Source organism: Poecilia mexicana, unplaced genomic scaffold (genome assembly GCF_051168715.1).
Source record: "Poecilia mexicana isolate PSO_F unplaced genomic scaffold, ASM5116871v1 scaffold_8, whole genome shotgun sequence".
NCBI classification, from domain to species: Eukaryota; Metazoa; Chordata; class Actinopteri; order Cyprinodontiformes; family Poeciliidae; genus Poecilia; species Poecilia mexicana.
In genome coordinates, this window is record NW_028263377.1 from 8536886 (window position 1) to 8553399 (window position 16514).

The 16514-nt window shown below is 40.3% G+C and overlaps 1 protein-coding gene across 1 annotated transcript; it reads right to left on the reverse strand.

Moving 5' to 3' along the window:
* Positions 1–4117: 4117 nt before the first annotated feature.
* LOC148157962 (platelet-derived growth factor subunit B-like) lies at positions 4118–9453 on the reverse strand. Its single transcript, XM_088008179.1, has 3 exons — positions 8231–9453; positions 6490–6675; positions 4118–5586 (listed from the first exon to the last, which is right to left on the reverse strand). Exons 1-3 carry the CDS (start codon positions 8357–8359, stop codon positions 5551–5553), a joined length of 351 nt encoding a protein of 116 aa, XP_087864305.1. The 5' UTR covers positions 8360–9453; the 3' UTR covers positions 4118–5550.
* Positions 9454–16514: the final 7061 nt, after the last annotated feature.

A 16514-nucleotide genomic window follows, 5' to 3' on the forward strand; every position in this document is an offset into this window, starting at 1 on the left:
ACAGTATTTTTTTGTCACTAACTGTGTGTGTATCGTGTTTTGTGTGCGGAGGAGCGATGAGAAACGGCAGAAAACAGACTCCAGGGGAACAGGCAGTTCTCCTGCCTCATGGCAGGGGGCGCTCATGATCCCAGATATTGTGACTCCACAACTGCAGAGTAAGACACAGTGAGCTAGCCATGGAGCTAGCCACACAGTAAATAAGTAAAGTACAGAGATATATTTGTTTTCCCCTCTCTTCCGACGTAAACATGAAAGACTACATTTCTACAGTTAAACAGTTTTCTAAAGTGGATTTTCAATTGAAGCAGGAGATAATAACTAAAGGAAGACCAACACCGGAGCTGAAAATTTTGCTTCTAGACAGTTTGATGATTCTCAAACGGAGTAGAAAAGATATGCTGAGGATAGACCTGGCTTTGGATGAACGGATATTTTTGTGCAGAATTAGCGGTGCAGATTTCATTGATACATATAGGTAAGACAGCAATAAGATGTTTTTTTTTTAATGAAATATGCGTTTTGTGGGCTACAGTTTGTATGTCTAAATAATTCAGTAAAGTAGAAGTGGTAGCTAATCTACCACAGCAGTTATTTATTAATTAAACAATAAGCCTAAAACATACTACAACAACAGACCGAATCTTCTGTTCTGTGTGCAAAATTCTTGAATGTTTTTTGGTGTTAAATCCTAAAACATGAAGTGGGATTGTTGTCAGTTGCTATGGCAACGAATCTGCGTAGCTTGGCGAATACAGATCACTTTGCTGTGGATCATAGCACGAAAACAATACCTAAATTTCTAAGTTTTACTGAGTTAACGCGGCTGTGGATGACATGTAAAAGATTAGTCTTTTTGCCCTCCAACGTTGTATGCGTGCGCGAAATTTCCGTACGTCCAATAACGTGCATGGTGTCTAAGTCATAAGTCAGTGCCTCACCAGCAGTGAACCTCACCGCACATCACTGGAAGAATTTTATTGTGAACCATCATCTCAAAGTATTCCCAGATGTCAGAGATTTTCTTCTTGCTGGCTCCATTTCAGACAATCAAGTTTATTTGTGTAGCACATTTCAGCAACAGTACAGTTCAGAGAGATTTACATCATAAAATCGCAAAAATATAGTTATAAAAAATATATAATCTACAATTGAGAAAAGCAGTAACAAACTTTACATTTTGATGAGTGCCATCATCAATACACATCAAATATGTTGGCCAATGTTCATTTTATTTTGGCCACTGAAGACAAATATTTTCCTCTGATGCGCGACCAAATGGACAACAACCCATGAAGCGGCACGGCTCATCGCGTGAAAACCGACACGCAATATGAAGCAGACACGTGACCTTGGTGATGCGAGGCCTCGTTTGTTGCCGGTCACGTCGTTTTCAGCAAGACAACACAAGCCTCGAAGCGGGGCTTCGTCGGACACGCCCCCTTTTTACTCGGTACACCGCGGCGGTCCAACAGGCCGAACTCACGGTAAGAAAGCTTTAATGAATAGCGAGCACGTGCAGCGAGGCGAGTTGCTTTGTTTGTTTCTTACAGAAAGCGGTCTGTCGTTTTCATATGCCAAAACAAGTGTAGGGTGAGATTTCGTATTGTAATTTTTTTTATTACATGTGATGTTCTGAACTCTTAAAAATACTCGCATCTCCTTTTATTTTTTTCAGACCTGAAAAATGGCCAAGCCTAAACTGCCAGGCCTCAGACCACGGTGCCGAGGAGCTCTTACGGAGTCCACCAGGACTAAGACAAATTCAGTAAGTTATGATTTCACATTTAGTCAATAGTGAACACTCACATATTTGTAAGAAAAACTGATCTTCCGGTTATTTTATTTTGTTATAACGCAGTACAGCAAGGCAGAGTGTGGTAAGCAGTAGAGATCGACAACATGACTAAGACACAGTACCTTTACTAGATAAGTTACTAGATAAGATTATTTATTTATCATAGATCATCTTTTTGATTATCTATGATAAATAGCTTCAGCTGTGGCAGTTTTTTCTTCTGTGTCTGAGCCAAATGAAGGCGAACATGTTGGACAGTGTCTCCAGTTAGTCAGCATCTAAATATCTACTCCATTCAACATATGTGTGTACAGTAAATCAACATGTTGAGAGAACGGCAAATTAATAGTTTGGAGTGAAAACCTTATGAGTAAAACCAGGAAAAAATAAATTTGCACCTGGACCTTCACTTCATGGCAGAACAGCCGTTTCTGGTGGGAATGTTTTTAGGTAGAACCTGAAATGACGACCCCTAAACACTGCATGAAATTTAGTTTAGTTCTTCTGAAGTAAAATACAGGAAGGGCAAAGTACAAACTTTTAAATAATTCCAAAGCCTCAAAGCTTTCAGAGAGGTCCAAGGGAATTATTTTAGGTATTTTTGAACATGTGTGCCATTTTGGATCTGGTTAAATTCAGCGGTGCTATGCTAAATGTCTGCAGTGACACTATTGAATACATTGAAGTGAACCTGCTGTGTGAATCCTGACATCATCTCTTGTCCTAACAGCAACAACAAAGGCACTTATGAGTGATTAGAAAGGATAACTTAATATATGGTGCCAAATTTGGGATGGGGCAAAAACTGTTGCGTTTCATGAATTTAGCTGCATTGTGATAGAATATCTAAGTATCCACGAAGTTAGCATGAAGCTGTTAATATTGTTTGGTTGAGAAAATTGTGTTAAAGATAGTGCCTGCTCATATGTAGCAAAGCAAACCATCACCATAACATGCTAGCATGTAGCATTATAAAAATGATGCTACACGCTAGCATGTTAATTTGGGATTATGTCACTCCAATGACATTAAAAATGGTGAAACACAAATAAAAACAAAAACCAAATATGATTTCCAGCTTAATTTAAAGATTCTTATAATCATATGAAAATAGGCAAACATTCTCTTTTCACGATTGCATATATTAAATCAGACAGAAATCAGTAACAGTTGTAAATTAGCATAAAGAACACACAGGCCAAGATTGTCAATAATTTAAGATGCTTGTTTGACGGTGGACTACTGGACACAGCAGTACGATTAGACAAGTCATTAAAAATAAAGGCAAAAATTCACAAAAGTAACATCAAAAAAACTTTTAAAAGTATAAATGCATGGCCTTCTGAATTCGTCTAAAAGAAATTTAAACCAATGTGTTGCAACATCTTACAAAAGAGCTTAAAGAGAGCAGATTTATTAATTTTACAAGGTTCAATTCAGAGAGGAAGGTTGAGAAAACATATTTCTAAAGCTTTTTTGAGAAATACATCTGAGATAAATAACGGAGGTGTCGACGTGTGCACACAGCACCACTAATTTAGACACAGAAAACAACCATTCACACATTTTCTGCACTAAGAAATTTAGCATCTGACTGAGTGGTCATGGTGAGTTTGGCCACCATTAACAATTTCTTTCTGTTTGAAGCCACAAATTTACACAAATCTTTTAGAAAATCTCAGTCTCAGCATGTCTTCTTGGCAGTATTTCTGTAGAACATTAATCCACAGTAACGGTAAAGACAAATAAATAAGAAACGTAGCGCACAGTCCGCTCACGTGTTTATCTATAGCATTGATTCTGCAACAGAGTTTGTGTTGGTTATAGGGCTGTTGTAAATGAATATTTTAGTAATCGAGTAATCTATCGATTATTCTTGCGATAAATCGAGTAATCGGATAAAAAAAATTATAAAATGAAATATTGGTAAATCTGGCATAATACCGGTGTTACTATCAGATATCAATATCAGTCCAATTTTTCATATTTGAGCATCCCTAACAGTTGCTTTTTTGTAGTTTAGAAAACTAACCTGTAACAATAATAGCTCACTTTCTAAGTTAACCAGAAGAAAAGTTATAGAAAAATCTGAAATTATATTGAATTTAATAACAGAGGCAGGCTCACAAATATGCGTATAAAAAATGTCTACAATCCAGCTTTTAGTTTATGTATTCATCTTCAGTGAGTTTAATAGATTAATTAAACTCACCTTGCCACCTAACCTGTCACGCTTTGGGTTTGAAAATACGGGAAATGCCGCCTGGAGTGGGAGGAGAGGGCGAATGAACGAACATGGGGTGGAGGGGAGGAAATAGACCAGCGGACTGACGAACCGTTAGACCGGGGGACGAACACGGGGGGAAGCAATACGGGATATTTACGACACCTTCACTGGTCACACTCAGAAACTCATCTACCAGCCATGTACGATGCGCTCCGCCACCCGTTTCTTCAGACCGGGATATGAAATTTATTGTGCGGTTCGTCGGTAAAGCTACATTTACACGGTAAGCATCAGCTACTCAGCCGCCCGCCCTGTTCAGGCTATCCGCTCACCTCAGCGCTCTTCCCGCCGTTCGCTTTCAACCAGCAGCCCCGGAGGAGAAATGCTGCCGTACTCCAGGCATTCCCCAGTCATTTTAAGGATGCTTATTGGTTCCCCAAAAACGATAAAAAGTCGGGCATTATCATCAATCAATAAAATCCCCACGGGCCAATCTTGAAGATTGGACTTTATGCCGCTGAGACTTAGCTTTTGTCAACAACTCAGAGGCGGAAGTGAGAGCTCCGCGCAACGCAAATGAAGTCCCGGCCGGAACACGGTGCGCTAACTAATAAAACATAAATTAACGAAGCTTCGAGGCAGGTAAATTTTCCTCAAGGAATTTTAGTAATCGAGGTACTCGAATCATTCGAGGAATCGTTTCAGCCCTAGTTGGTTACTTACAAAATTATCCACACACCAAACTTTTTCCACACTTTGTCACATTAACACCACAAACTTTGATCAACTTTATTCTGATTTCATGCGACAGACGAACTCAAAGCAGTGCAGAGTGATTAAGTGGAAGGAAATGGACAGAGGTTTAGATTTTTCTTCCAAAAATGTTTTTTGATTTGTAAAAGAAAATTCAAATCATATTTCACTTTCAATCTGCTTCTGAATTATGCACTACTTTGTGTTTCTGTTATAGAAATTCAAAGAAATTACACTGAAGTTTGTGATTATGAAAAAGTGGAAACTAGTCGGGTTATAAATACGATTGCAATGCGATTTAGATGCTGATTTTATTTGCTGATCACGTGTATGTGTGTGTGTGTGTGTGTGTGTGTGTTATTCCAGTGTTTGCAATGAGTGAAATATAATTAAGTACGATTAAAGACAAAAAGATCATGATTGATTTTGCGAGCTGATGATGTCACTCTGAAAATTTCTGCCCGTTTTGCGGTCTCATTTTGATTGTCTTAAAGATTACGCAACTCATCATTTTTAGCAAAACGGTTAAATCCACTTTTGTTAACGTTTTAACCAATTATTCTTTACGTTTCACCTTGCCAGTGGTATTACAACTTCTTCCAAAAAGAAACCTCCCATACAGCCTTGGCTGTCGACATTGAAGTGCAGCTTCTCTCTTTCATGATATCTAAGCACAGATCCACAGAAATTGCACTATTTTCCACAGTTGTACAGCGATGCCTCTTCGGTCCCACAGAGTCGCATCTTTATCCGTCTTTGGGACTTCGAACTGTCAAATGAGGGAAGCTTTCTCCTGAGCAGGTCCATCCTGAAACAAATTGTATGTTTGTGTGTTATGGTACAATTTCAATGTGGCAAAAACAACAGAGAAAAATGTCGGTACGTCTACAATCTGTCTTGTAAGAGAGATAAGCTCAAATTACTTTTAACTTTGTTTCATTTTAAAGCGTCTAAAAATTGAGAAATGCTTGATGATTTTAGAGAAGTGGTTCTAAATCTATCTTAATAAATTACAGAAAGAACCAAGAACCAGAATCAAAAATATTTTGACTCCGATCATTTCCACTTTTCTGCCACTTCTTGCAGATTAATCCCACCCAGCACCTGATCACTGTGGTCTCCAACAGTAGCAGCTTTCTCTACCGATAGGAGAAACAAAACCTGTCAAGAAATCCAACAAAAGGCATTTTTTAACATTACAGTGCCACAGTAAGACCAGTCTGCCTTTTAGCTACCTCTGTTCATGTGTTCCTGCACAATGAAGCTGCCAAAGCAGAACAGTGACAGTAGCACTGCTGGTTATAACGGACCACGGCTCACGTCGACCCCCCACTCCACACCTACTCACCCACTCAACTTTGTGACAACCTTCCTAGGCATAAAAGTCAAACTCCAGGCTGCCTCTTCTTCACATGAGTCACACAGAGGAGGTAGGAAGGAAACTCAGGCCTCACTGATTTGTAAAAGAGTCTGCGGTGTTTACGTCACACGTCGACTCGCAGGATAATCGTTTGATTGGGTTTGATCGCATCTGCTGGAAGCAAACCCAATCTAAGACCACCCGCCAGATTCTGAAGCAGCGAAAAGGAGCTCATGCTAACACCACATGTTCAGAGTTTACAGTAAAACTGATTAATGCTTTATGGACCCTGGTTATTAAGGCTAAACCTTTTATCCGCATGACAGAGAACGCGCAGAGTAAAATTCGTACCTGTCCTTGCGCCGGTGCCGGGCCGAGGGTCTGATTTCGATGCAGGTGGCTGTGCAGCCTGTGAGAGGCTCTTTTCTTGAGCACAGCAGGGCGTGGCGTAGTCTGACATATGCAATCCACGTGATCCACAACCGAAACCACAACCTTAGAAAAAGAGGGTCTTTTGCTGAACACGATCTTCGTGACCTGGAGAGGTTGAGAAGAAGAAGACGGGAGTCACTGGGAGGTACTCCGAGTTCAAGAACAAAAAGAAAAAAACGTTTTGTGGAGACGCTATGACGAATATATGCTTTTGAATGTTTGCTTTTTTGTACTCAAAAAGGAGCTGTTGCTAGGCAACAAATGGAGGTTAAATAACCAGAGCTGCAATTTTCTGTCGCTTCTCAGAGTGAACTACTTGAAAAGCACAGAGAAAAAAGATGCAGAGCAAATCTTTTACATTTTATGAGTGACTGGCCTCGTCGGTGTTTGGTTGGCTGTAAACTAAAAATCTTACTTTTTTCCAGTCAGTGAATGCAACATGTATAAGCACTAATGGGAAAACAACACTCTTTTATGTGGAAGTTGTTACCAAGCTAAACTAATTTCAATTTTTGTCATGTGATCTGACAAAAATATATCAAACACCTGTTGATATATTTTTAAATTTATGTAGAAAGTTACTGTTAAGGAAGAATATCTACATGAGTTAATTTTGGAAAAAGATTGGCTTTCTCTCTTCCTTTTGGATCCCAGGTCCTCCTGGCGGGCCGCGTGTAGCCACAAGGAAAACAACAATGCGTGTTGACATCACAGAATTATAGAGTTTAATCCAATATAAGACAACGCATGAACTTGCACAGAAACTGCAGAACGAAGACATACATTCATTTACCTGACATGAATGGAAAGAATAAGGAAAAAAAGCAAAGAAAAGCAAAGACGTCTTTGGAGAGTTGCAAGAGCAAATCCTAAGTTGTTACTCTGTGTGGAGTAACAACTTCACACAGAGTGTATCTTCTTTTCTTTAATTTATTCAAATAAGGCGTATCTTTGCTCATCCAACCAGGAGCTATCTCTGACCCTTTGTCTCAAGCCAGGAATCCCTGCCGTGTTTACGGCTTTTCACAGATGAGTGTGAAAAGCTATAACTTCTACTGTATTGTTTCCCATACAGACAAAAGGCAATTCAAACGATCCTAGCAAACCATCTGCTGTAACTACAAGTAAAATAAAGGTCAAAAAGTCAGAATATGTTACTGATTTTAAAACTATAATTAGGCCATTTGAATCAAGACATGTTAGGTTTTAAAACTAGCTTATTTTAAATTTATTTTCTCAACATTACAAAAAATGTTTTGCTATTAATTGCAGTTCTTATTCTCAATTACTTTCAGATAAGCTCAAAATTTCTAATAGTCCAGAGGGAGTTAAAGATGACGGTAAGAAGGCCTTCCAACATCACCAAAGATAAAGCGTCAAAGACCTGCTGAAATATACAAAAAGCAATCATGAAACAGCTGTAATTGCTCTAAAGCTAACAGTTTTTTCTACTGATTATTAAAAAGGCTGCATGTAACAACAGAATGTTTCTTTCTCATTGTTTTATTATCTTTTAGGAGATACCTGTCATTTATATCAGAAACAAACGTCTTAAATCAAAGGGAAATAATTGAACATCTAAGTCTGTTTGGGACAGGAACCAATTTTGGGTTTAACTCTTTCTACTTACTAATCGTTATGACCAAGCATGCTCATTTACCGTCACGTTTCTGGTGCTTGTGGAATTGGAAACACACTGGATGTCCTTGGTGTTGCAGCAGCCAGAGCAGCGCTGGACTTCCTCGCACGGCGGGAACAGCAGAAAGTTGGCGTTGCTGCGGTCCACCATGTATCTGATGAGATCAACCACTTCTGAGCGAACTTTACATCGAGCCCGCTTGGCGCGCTCAGGGACTGAGGGAGCAAACACGACACGCTACGGCATCAGCGGCACGTTCTGAGGTTTGATGAGCCAGACAATGCGTACTTCTCTGCTCGAGAGTTTGAGTTTTTCTGTTGTTGACACACAAGGACGTGTATTGAAAAGCAGAAACACTGAGTAGGTTTTATTCAAAGATTAGCAAAGGCCAGTTGTAGATCAGCATCTGGAAAATTTGAGTTCTGCTTCATGAGAACAACAACAAAAAGATTAATGGGAAAAGATTTTCCCTCTGTCACAAAAACTACTAATCATCTCCCAGATGGACTGGCAGAGCGTTCCTTAGCCAACATAACGAGTTTCCTCATAGGACAAACAACGCAAAAATATGTAAAAAATAAATAAAATGATCACAACAACCAAATAAAGAGAGGTTTGGCTCACCGGGGCTGCGTGGAAGTCTGTGACCTCCGTTGGCTGCAGAGTTAGCTTCCTCCTCATCTGAGACAGCAACACAAACATCATTTATCCCAGTAGAAGACAAAGCGCTGACTGTGCACAGAAACCAGGAGCGGTCATGGTACGCTACGGTTTCAAAATGTCTTGTTTTAATGTTCTCGTTTCATTTCTTTAACCTTTACCATTTTAGTCCCACTGAGATCAAAGATCTGTTTTATGAGGAAGACCTGGCCAAGACATGAAACTTAATATAAACGTTTTTGTAGTTAAAACTCCTAGTACAGAAAGGGCAGAAGTAACTCTTTTTTTTCCAGCTGTGTAGAGCAGAGAGTCAGTGTGGTGCTGCCCCTCCCCCACCCATTGCTGTGCACTGCCTGCAAGCTGGCTAAGAAAAAAACTGTAAAAATGGAAAGTTTGGACACATTTCCAGAAATGGAAAACCTGTGAATCTTGCTAAGATCAAACTTTTTTAAAAGTTAAGTTGCAACAGATGAGAAACAACTGAGTAGCTGGAGCAACTAATTAACCAGCAGACGTCAGCTCACCGTAAGAGCACAACAATCAGGTTTATCCTCCTGACACTGATCAACACTCCATTAATCTGTTATTTATGGAACCTCGACTACATTTAATCAACCTGAGTAAAAAATCTAAAATATTTTAAGTGAATCTACACTAATGCTGTGTAGGGGTTGAACGACTACATATTTTTTAAGGTCGACTACACCAGCAGGTTCACTGCTGGTGAGGCACTGACTTATGACTTAGACCAATGTTTCCCCAACCCTGGTCCTCAAGGCGCACTGCTCTGCATGTTTTAGGTATTTCCTTGCGTCAGCCCAGCTGATTTCAATCAATGACTGATTAACAGGCGTTTCCTGAACTGCAAACAGTTGAGTCAGGCACATTAAATCAGGGAAACCTCTAAAACATGTAGGACAGTGTGCCTTGAGGACCAGGGTTGGGAAACACTGACTTAGACACCATGCATGTTATTGGACGTACGGAAATTTCGCGCAGGCATACAACGCTGGAGGGCAAAAAGACTCATCTTTTACATGTCATCCATAGCCGCGTTAACTCAGTAAAACATAGAAATGTAGGTATTAATTTCGTGCTATGATCCACAGCAGTGATCTGTATTCGCCAAGCTACGCAGATTCGTTGCCATAGCAACTGACAACAATGCCACTTCATGTTTTAGGATTTAACACCAAAAAACAGTCAAGAATTTTGCACACAGAACAGAAGATTCGGTCTGCCCGTTTAAAACCAGCCTCTGAGCCAATCAGAGTCCACACATCCTCCTTTTCATACGGGTCTTTAAGTAAAGACCCGGACTAAAAATTAACTTTTCATCCCGCATCGTGATGCTCGTAAATTAAGGAAGCATAACCTATCCTTAATGGCTTTTTTATTTATTTATTTTTTTTAAGTATTTACCTGCAAGACAAAGAAAATGATTAGTGACCAAATGATCGCAGAAGGCCTACATTCAAGGACTCTGTTCAGGCGGTCATTGACGTCAATCTGTGACGTGGGATTCGGGGTTTGAGTTTAAAATCCGACGATCACGTCACCAATGACCAGCTGAGCCAATCAGGTGCAGATGACGCACAGGCCTTATTTCTATTTGAATGTGTTCTTGGGAAGCCAGCTGTTTGTTGTACTTGTTCAAAAGAGGAATAAAGTTGTTAAAGCATTTATCTGCCTCCTCCTTGCTTTTGCCCGCCAGCGGAGCAGAAACGATAGGAGCTTATTACCAGCGAACGAGCCGAAAAAGAGACCAGCCCGTTTAAAACCAGCCTCTGATTGGACTCTGAGCCAATCAGAGTCCACACATCCTCCTTTTCATACGGGTCTTTAAGTAAAGACCCGGACTAAAACTTAACTTTTCATCCCGCATCGTGATGCTCGTAAATTAAGGAAGCATAACCTGTCCTTAATGGTTTTTTTTTTTTTTTTTTTTTGCTTTTGTTTTTTCTTAGAAGAACTTACCTGCTATCCAACAAAATGATTAGGCCTACATTCAAGGACTCTGTTCAGGCGGTCATTGACGTCAATCTGTGACGTGGGATTCGGGGTTTGAGTTTAAAATCCGAGGATCACGTCACCAATGACCAGCTGAGCCAATCAGGTGCAGATGACGCACAGGCCTTATTTCTATTTGAATGTGTTGTTTCGTTTTTCATCTTGAATTTTAATTATTTTCAAAGCGAAGCATCTCAATTACAATAAGCCATTAAAAGCTTATACATTAAATGAGTATGTAGTTATATATTTTATAAACTAGTAGAATATTTACTTTTTTGTTTTTACAAGTATTGACAAGGCAACAAAAAGACAAAGTGGCTAAATTGTCACAGATGACCTGCATTCAACGATCGTAAATAAATACTGTGATTCAGATTTAAATATCTATTGCTATATATCTACATCATATTTCTATTTCACATGTCATGTGACTATTAAAGGTTTAGTCACATGACTCGGATTACCGTAAGTACAAACAATAACCTGCTCTTACAGGCCCAGCCTTTCTCCACTGCCCCCTCTCTTCCCGAGGGGGCAGTAGAGAGCAACATGTAGGCGCTGCTCGGAAGAAGAGCGAGAAAAGTGTCCGGTTGTTGTGGGGAGCGCAGCGTGTTAGTTTTAGGGAAGCCAGATGTTCGTTGTACTTGTTCAAAAGAGGAATAAAGTTGTTAAAGCATTTATCTGCCTCCTCCTTGCTTTTGCCCACCAGCAGAGCAGAAACGATAGGAGATTGTTACCAGCGAACGAGCCGAAAAAGAGACCAGCCCGTTTAAAACCAGCCTCTGATTGGACTCTGAGCCAATCAGAGTCCACACATCCTCCTTTTCATACGGGTCTTTAAGTAAAGACCCGGACTAAAACTTAACTTTTCATCCCGCATCGTGATGCTCGTAAATTAAGGAAGCATAACCTGTCCTTAATGGTTTTTTTTTTTTTTTTTTTTTTTTGCTTTTGTTTTTTCTTAGAAGAACTTACCTGCGATCTAACAAAATGATTAGGCCTACATTCAAGGACTCTGTTCAGGCGGTCATTGACGTCAATCTGTGACGTGGGATTCGGGGTTTGAGTTTAAAATCCGACGATCACGTCACCAATGACCAGCTGAGCCAATCAGGTGCAGATGACGCACAGGCCTTATTACTATTTGAATGTGTTCTTGGGAAGCCAGCTGTTTGTTGTACTTGTTCAAAAGAGGAATAAAGTTGTTAAAGCATTTATCTGCCTCCTCCTTGCTTTTGCCCGCCAGCGGAGCAGAAACGATAGGAGCTTGTTACCAGCGAACGAGCCGAAAAAGAGACCAGCCCGTTCAAAACCAGCCTCTGATTGGACTCTGAGCCAATCAGAGTCCACACATCCTCCTTTTCATACGGGTCTTTAAGTAAAGACCAGGACTAAAACTTAACTTTTCATCCCGCATCGTGATGCTCGTAAATTAAGGAAGCATAACCTGTCCTTAATGGCTTTTTTTTTTTTTTTTGCTTTTGTTTTTTCTTAGAAAAACTTACCTGCTATCCAACAAAATGATTAGGCCTACATTCAAGGACTCTGTTCAGGCGGTCATTGACGTCAATCTGTGACGTGGGATTCGGGGTTTGAGTTTAAAATCCGAGGATCACGTCACCAATGACCAGCTGAGCCAATCAGGTGCAGATGACGCACAGGCCTTATTACTATTTGAATGTGTTCTTGGGAAGCCAGCTGTTTGTTGTACTTGTTCAAAAGAGGAATAAAGTTGTTAAAGCATTTATCTGCCTCCTCCTTGCTTTTGCCCGCCAGCGGAGCAGAAACGATAGGAGCTTGTTACCAGCGAACGAGCCGAAAAAGAGACCAGCCCGTTCAAAACCAGCCTCTGATTGGACTCTGAGCCAATCAGAGTCCACACATCCTCCTTTTCATACGGGTCTTTAAGTAAAGACCAGGACTAAAACTTAACTTTTCATCCCGCATCGTGATGCTCGTAAATTAAGGAAGCATAACCTGTCCTTAATGGCTTTTTTTTTTTTTTTTTTGCTTTTGTTTTTTCTTAGAAAAACTTACCTGCTATCCAACAAAATGATTAGGCCTACATTCAAGGACTCTGTTCAGGCGGTCATTGACGTCAATCTGTGACGTGGGATTCGGGGTTTGAGTTTAAAATCCGAGGATCACGTCACCAATGACCAGCTGAGCCAATCAGGTGCAGATGACGCACAGGCCTTATTTCTATTTGAATGTGTTGTTTCGTTTTTCATCTTGAATTTTAATTATTTTCAAAGCGAAGCATCTCAATTACAATAAGCCATTAAAAGCTTATACATTAAATGAGTATGTAGTTATATATTTTATAAACTAGTAGAATATTTACTTTTTTGTTTTTACAAGTATTGACAAGGCAACAAAAAGACAAAGTGGCTAAATTGTCACAGATGACCTGCATTCAAAGATCGTAAATAAATACTGTGATTCAGATTTAAATATCTATTGCTATATATCTACATCATATTTCTATTTCACATGTCATGTGACTATTAAAGGTTTAGTCACATGACTCAGATTACCGTAAGTACAAACAATAACCTGCTCTTACAGGCCCAGCCTTTCTCCACTGCCCCCTCTCTTCCCGAGGGGGCAGTAGAGAGCAACATGTAGGCGCTGCTCGGAAGAAGAGCGAGAAAAGTGTCCGGTTGTTGTGGGGAGCGCAGCGTGTTAGTTTTAGGGGAGCCAGATGTTCGTTGTACTTGTTCAAAAGAGGAATAAAGTTGTTAAAGCATTTATCTGCCTCCTCCTTGCTTTTTCCCACCAGCGGAGCAGAAACGATAGGAGCTTGTTACCAGCGAACGAGCCGAAAAAGAGACCAGCCCGTTTAAAACCAGCCTCTGATTGGACTCTGAGCCAATCAGAGTCCACACATCCTCCTTTTCATACGGGTCTTTAAGTAAAGACCAGGACTAAAACTTAACCTTTCATCCCGCATCGTGATGCTCGTAAATTAAGGAAGCATAACCTATCCTTAATGGCTTTTTTTTTTTTTTTTTTTTTTCTTTTTTTGCTTTTGTTTTTTCTTAGAAGAACTTACCTGCTATCCAACAAAATGATTAGGCCTACATTCAAGGACTCTGTTCAGGCGGTCATTGACGTCAATCTGTGACGTGGGATTCGGGGTTTGAGTTTAAAATCCGAGGATCACGTCACCAATGACCAGCTGAACCAATCAGGTGCAGATGACGCACAGGCCTTATTACTATTTGAATGTGTTCTTGGGAAGCCAGCTGTTTGTTGTACTTGTTCAAAAGAGGAATAAAGTTGTTAAAGCATTTATCTGCCTCCTCCTTGCTTTTGCCCGCCAGCGGAGCAGAAACGATAGGAGCTTGTTACCAGAGAACGAGCCGAAAAAGAGACCAGCCCGTTTAAAACCAGCCTCTGATTGGACTCTGAGCCAATCAGAGTCCACACATCCTCCTTTTCATACGGGTCTTTAAGTAAAGACCCGGACTAAAACTTAACTTTTCATCCCGCATCGTGATGCTCGTAAATTAAGGAAGCATAACCTGTCCTTAATGGCTTTTTTTTTTTTTTTTTGCTTTTGTTTTTTCTTAGAAAAACTTACCTGCTATCCAACAAAATGATTAGGCCTACATTCAAGGACTCTGTTCAGGCGGTCATTGACGTCAATCTGTGACGTGGGATTCGGGGTTTGAGTTTAAAATCCGAGGATCACGTCACCAATGACCAGCTGAGCCAATCAGGTGCAGATGACGCACAGGCCTTATTTCTATTTGAATGTGTTGTTTCGTTTTTCATCTTGAATTTTAATTATTTTCAAAGCGAAGCATCTCAATTACAATAAGCCATTAAAAGCTTATACATTAAATGAGTATGTAGTTATATATTTTATAAACTAGTAGAATATTTACTTTTTTGTTTTTACAAGTATTGACAAGGCAACAAAAAGACAAAGTGGCTAAATTGTCACAGATGACCTGCATTCAAAGATCGTAAATAAATACTGTGATTCAGATTTAAATATCTATTGCTATATATCTACATCATATTTCTATTTCACATGTCATGTGACTATTAAAGGTTTAGTCACATGACTCAGATTACCGTAAGTACAAACAATAACCTGCTCTTACAGGCCCAGCCTTTCTCCACTGCCCCCTCTCTTCCCGAGGGGGCAGTAGAGAGCAACATGTAGGCGCTGCTCGGAAGAAGAGCGAGAAAAGTGTCCGGTTGTTGTGGGGAGCGCAGCGTGTTAGTTTTAGGGGAGCCAGATGTTCGTTGTACTTGTTCAAAGGAGGAATAAAGTTGTTAAAGCATTTATCTGCCTCCTCCTTGCTTTTGCCCACCAGCGGAGCAGAAACGATAGGAGCTTGTTACCAGCGAACGAGCCGAAAAAGAGACCAGCCCGTTTAAAACCAGCCTCTGATTGGACTCTGAGCCAATCAGAGTCCACACATCCTCCTTTTCATACGGGTCTTTAAGTAAAGACCCGGACTAAAACTTAACTTTTCATCCCGCATCGTGATGCTCGTAAATTAAGGAAGCATAACCTGTCCTTAATGGTTTTTTTTTTTTTTTTTTTTTTTTTTGCTTTTGTTTTTTCTTAGAAGAACTTACCTGCGATCTAACAAAATGATTAGGCCTACATTCAAGGACTCTGTTCAGGCGGTCATTGACGTCAATCTGTGACGTGGGATTCGGGGTTTGAGTTTAAAATCCGAGGATCACGTGACCAATGACCAGCTGAGCCAATCAGGTGCAGATGACGCACAGGCCTTATTACTATTTGAATGTGTTCTTGGGAAGCCAGCTGTTTGTTGTACTTGTTCAAAAGAGGAATAAAGTTGTTAAAGCATTTATCTGCCTCCTCCTTGCTTTTGCCCGCCAGCGGAGCAGAAACGATAGGAGCTTGTTACCAGCGAACGAGCCGAAAAAGAGACCAGCCCGTTCAAAACCAGCCTCTGATTGGACTCTGAGCCAATCAGAGTCCACACATCCTCCTTTTCATACGGGTCTTTAAGTAAAGACCCGGACTAAAACTTAACTTTTCATCCCGCATCGTGATGTTCGTAAATTAAGGAAGCATAACCTGTCCTTAATGGCTTTTTTTTTTTTTTTTTTTTTTTGCTTTTGTTTTTGTTTTTTCTTAGAAGAACTTACCTGCTATCCAACAAAATGATTAGGCCTACATTCAAGGACTCTGTTCAGGCGGTCATTGACGTCAATCTGTGACGTGGGATTCGGGGTTTGAGTTTAAAATCCGAGGATCACGTCACCAATGACCAGCTGAGCCAATCAGGTGCAGATGACGCAGGCCTTATTACTATTTGAATGTGTTCTTGGGAAGCCAGCTGTTTGTTGTACTTGTTCAAAAGAGGAATAAAGTTGTTAAAGTATTTATCTGCCTCCTCCTTGCTTTTGCCCGCCAGCGGAGCAGAAACGATAGGAGCTTGTTACCAGCGAACGAGCCGAAAAAGAGACCAGCCCGTTTAAAACCAGCCTCTGATTGGACTCTGAGCCAATCAGAGTCCACACATCCTCCTTTTCATACGGGTCTTTAAGTAAAGACCAGGACTAAAACTTAACTTTTCATCCCGCATCGTGATGCTCGTAAATTAAGGAAGCATAACCTGTCCTTAATGGCTTTTTT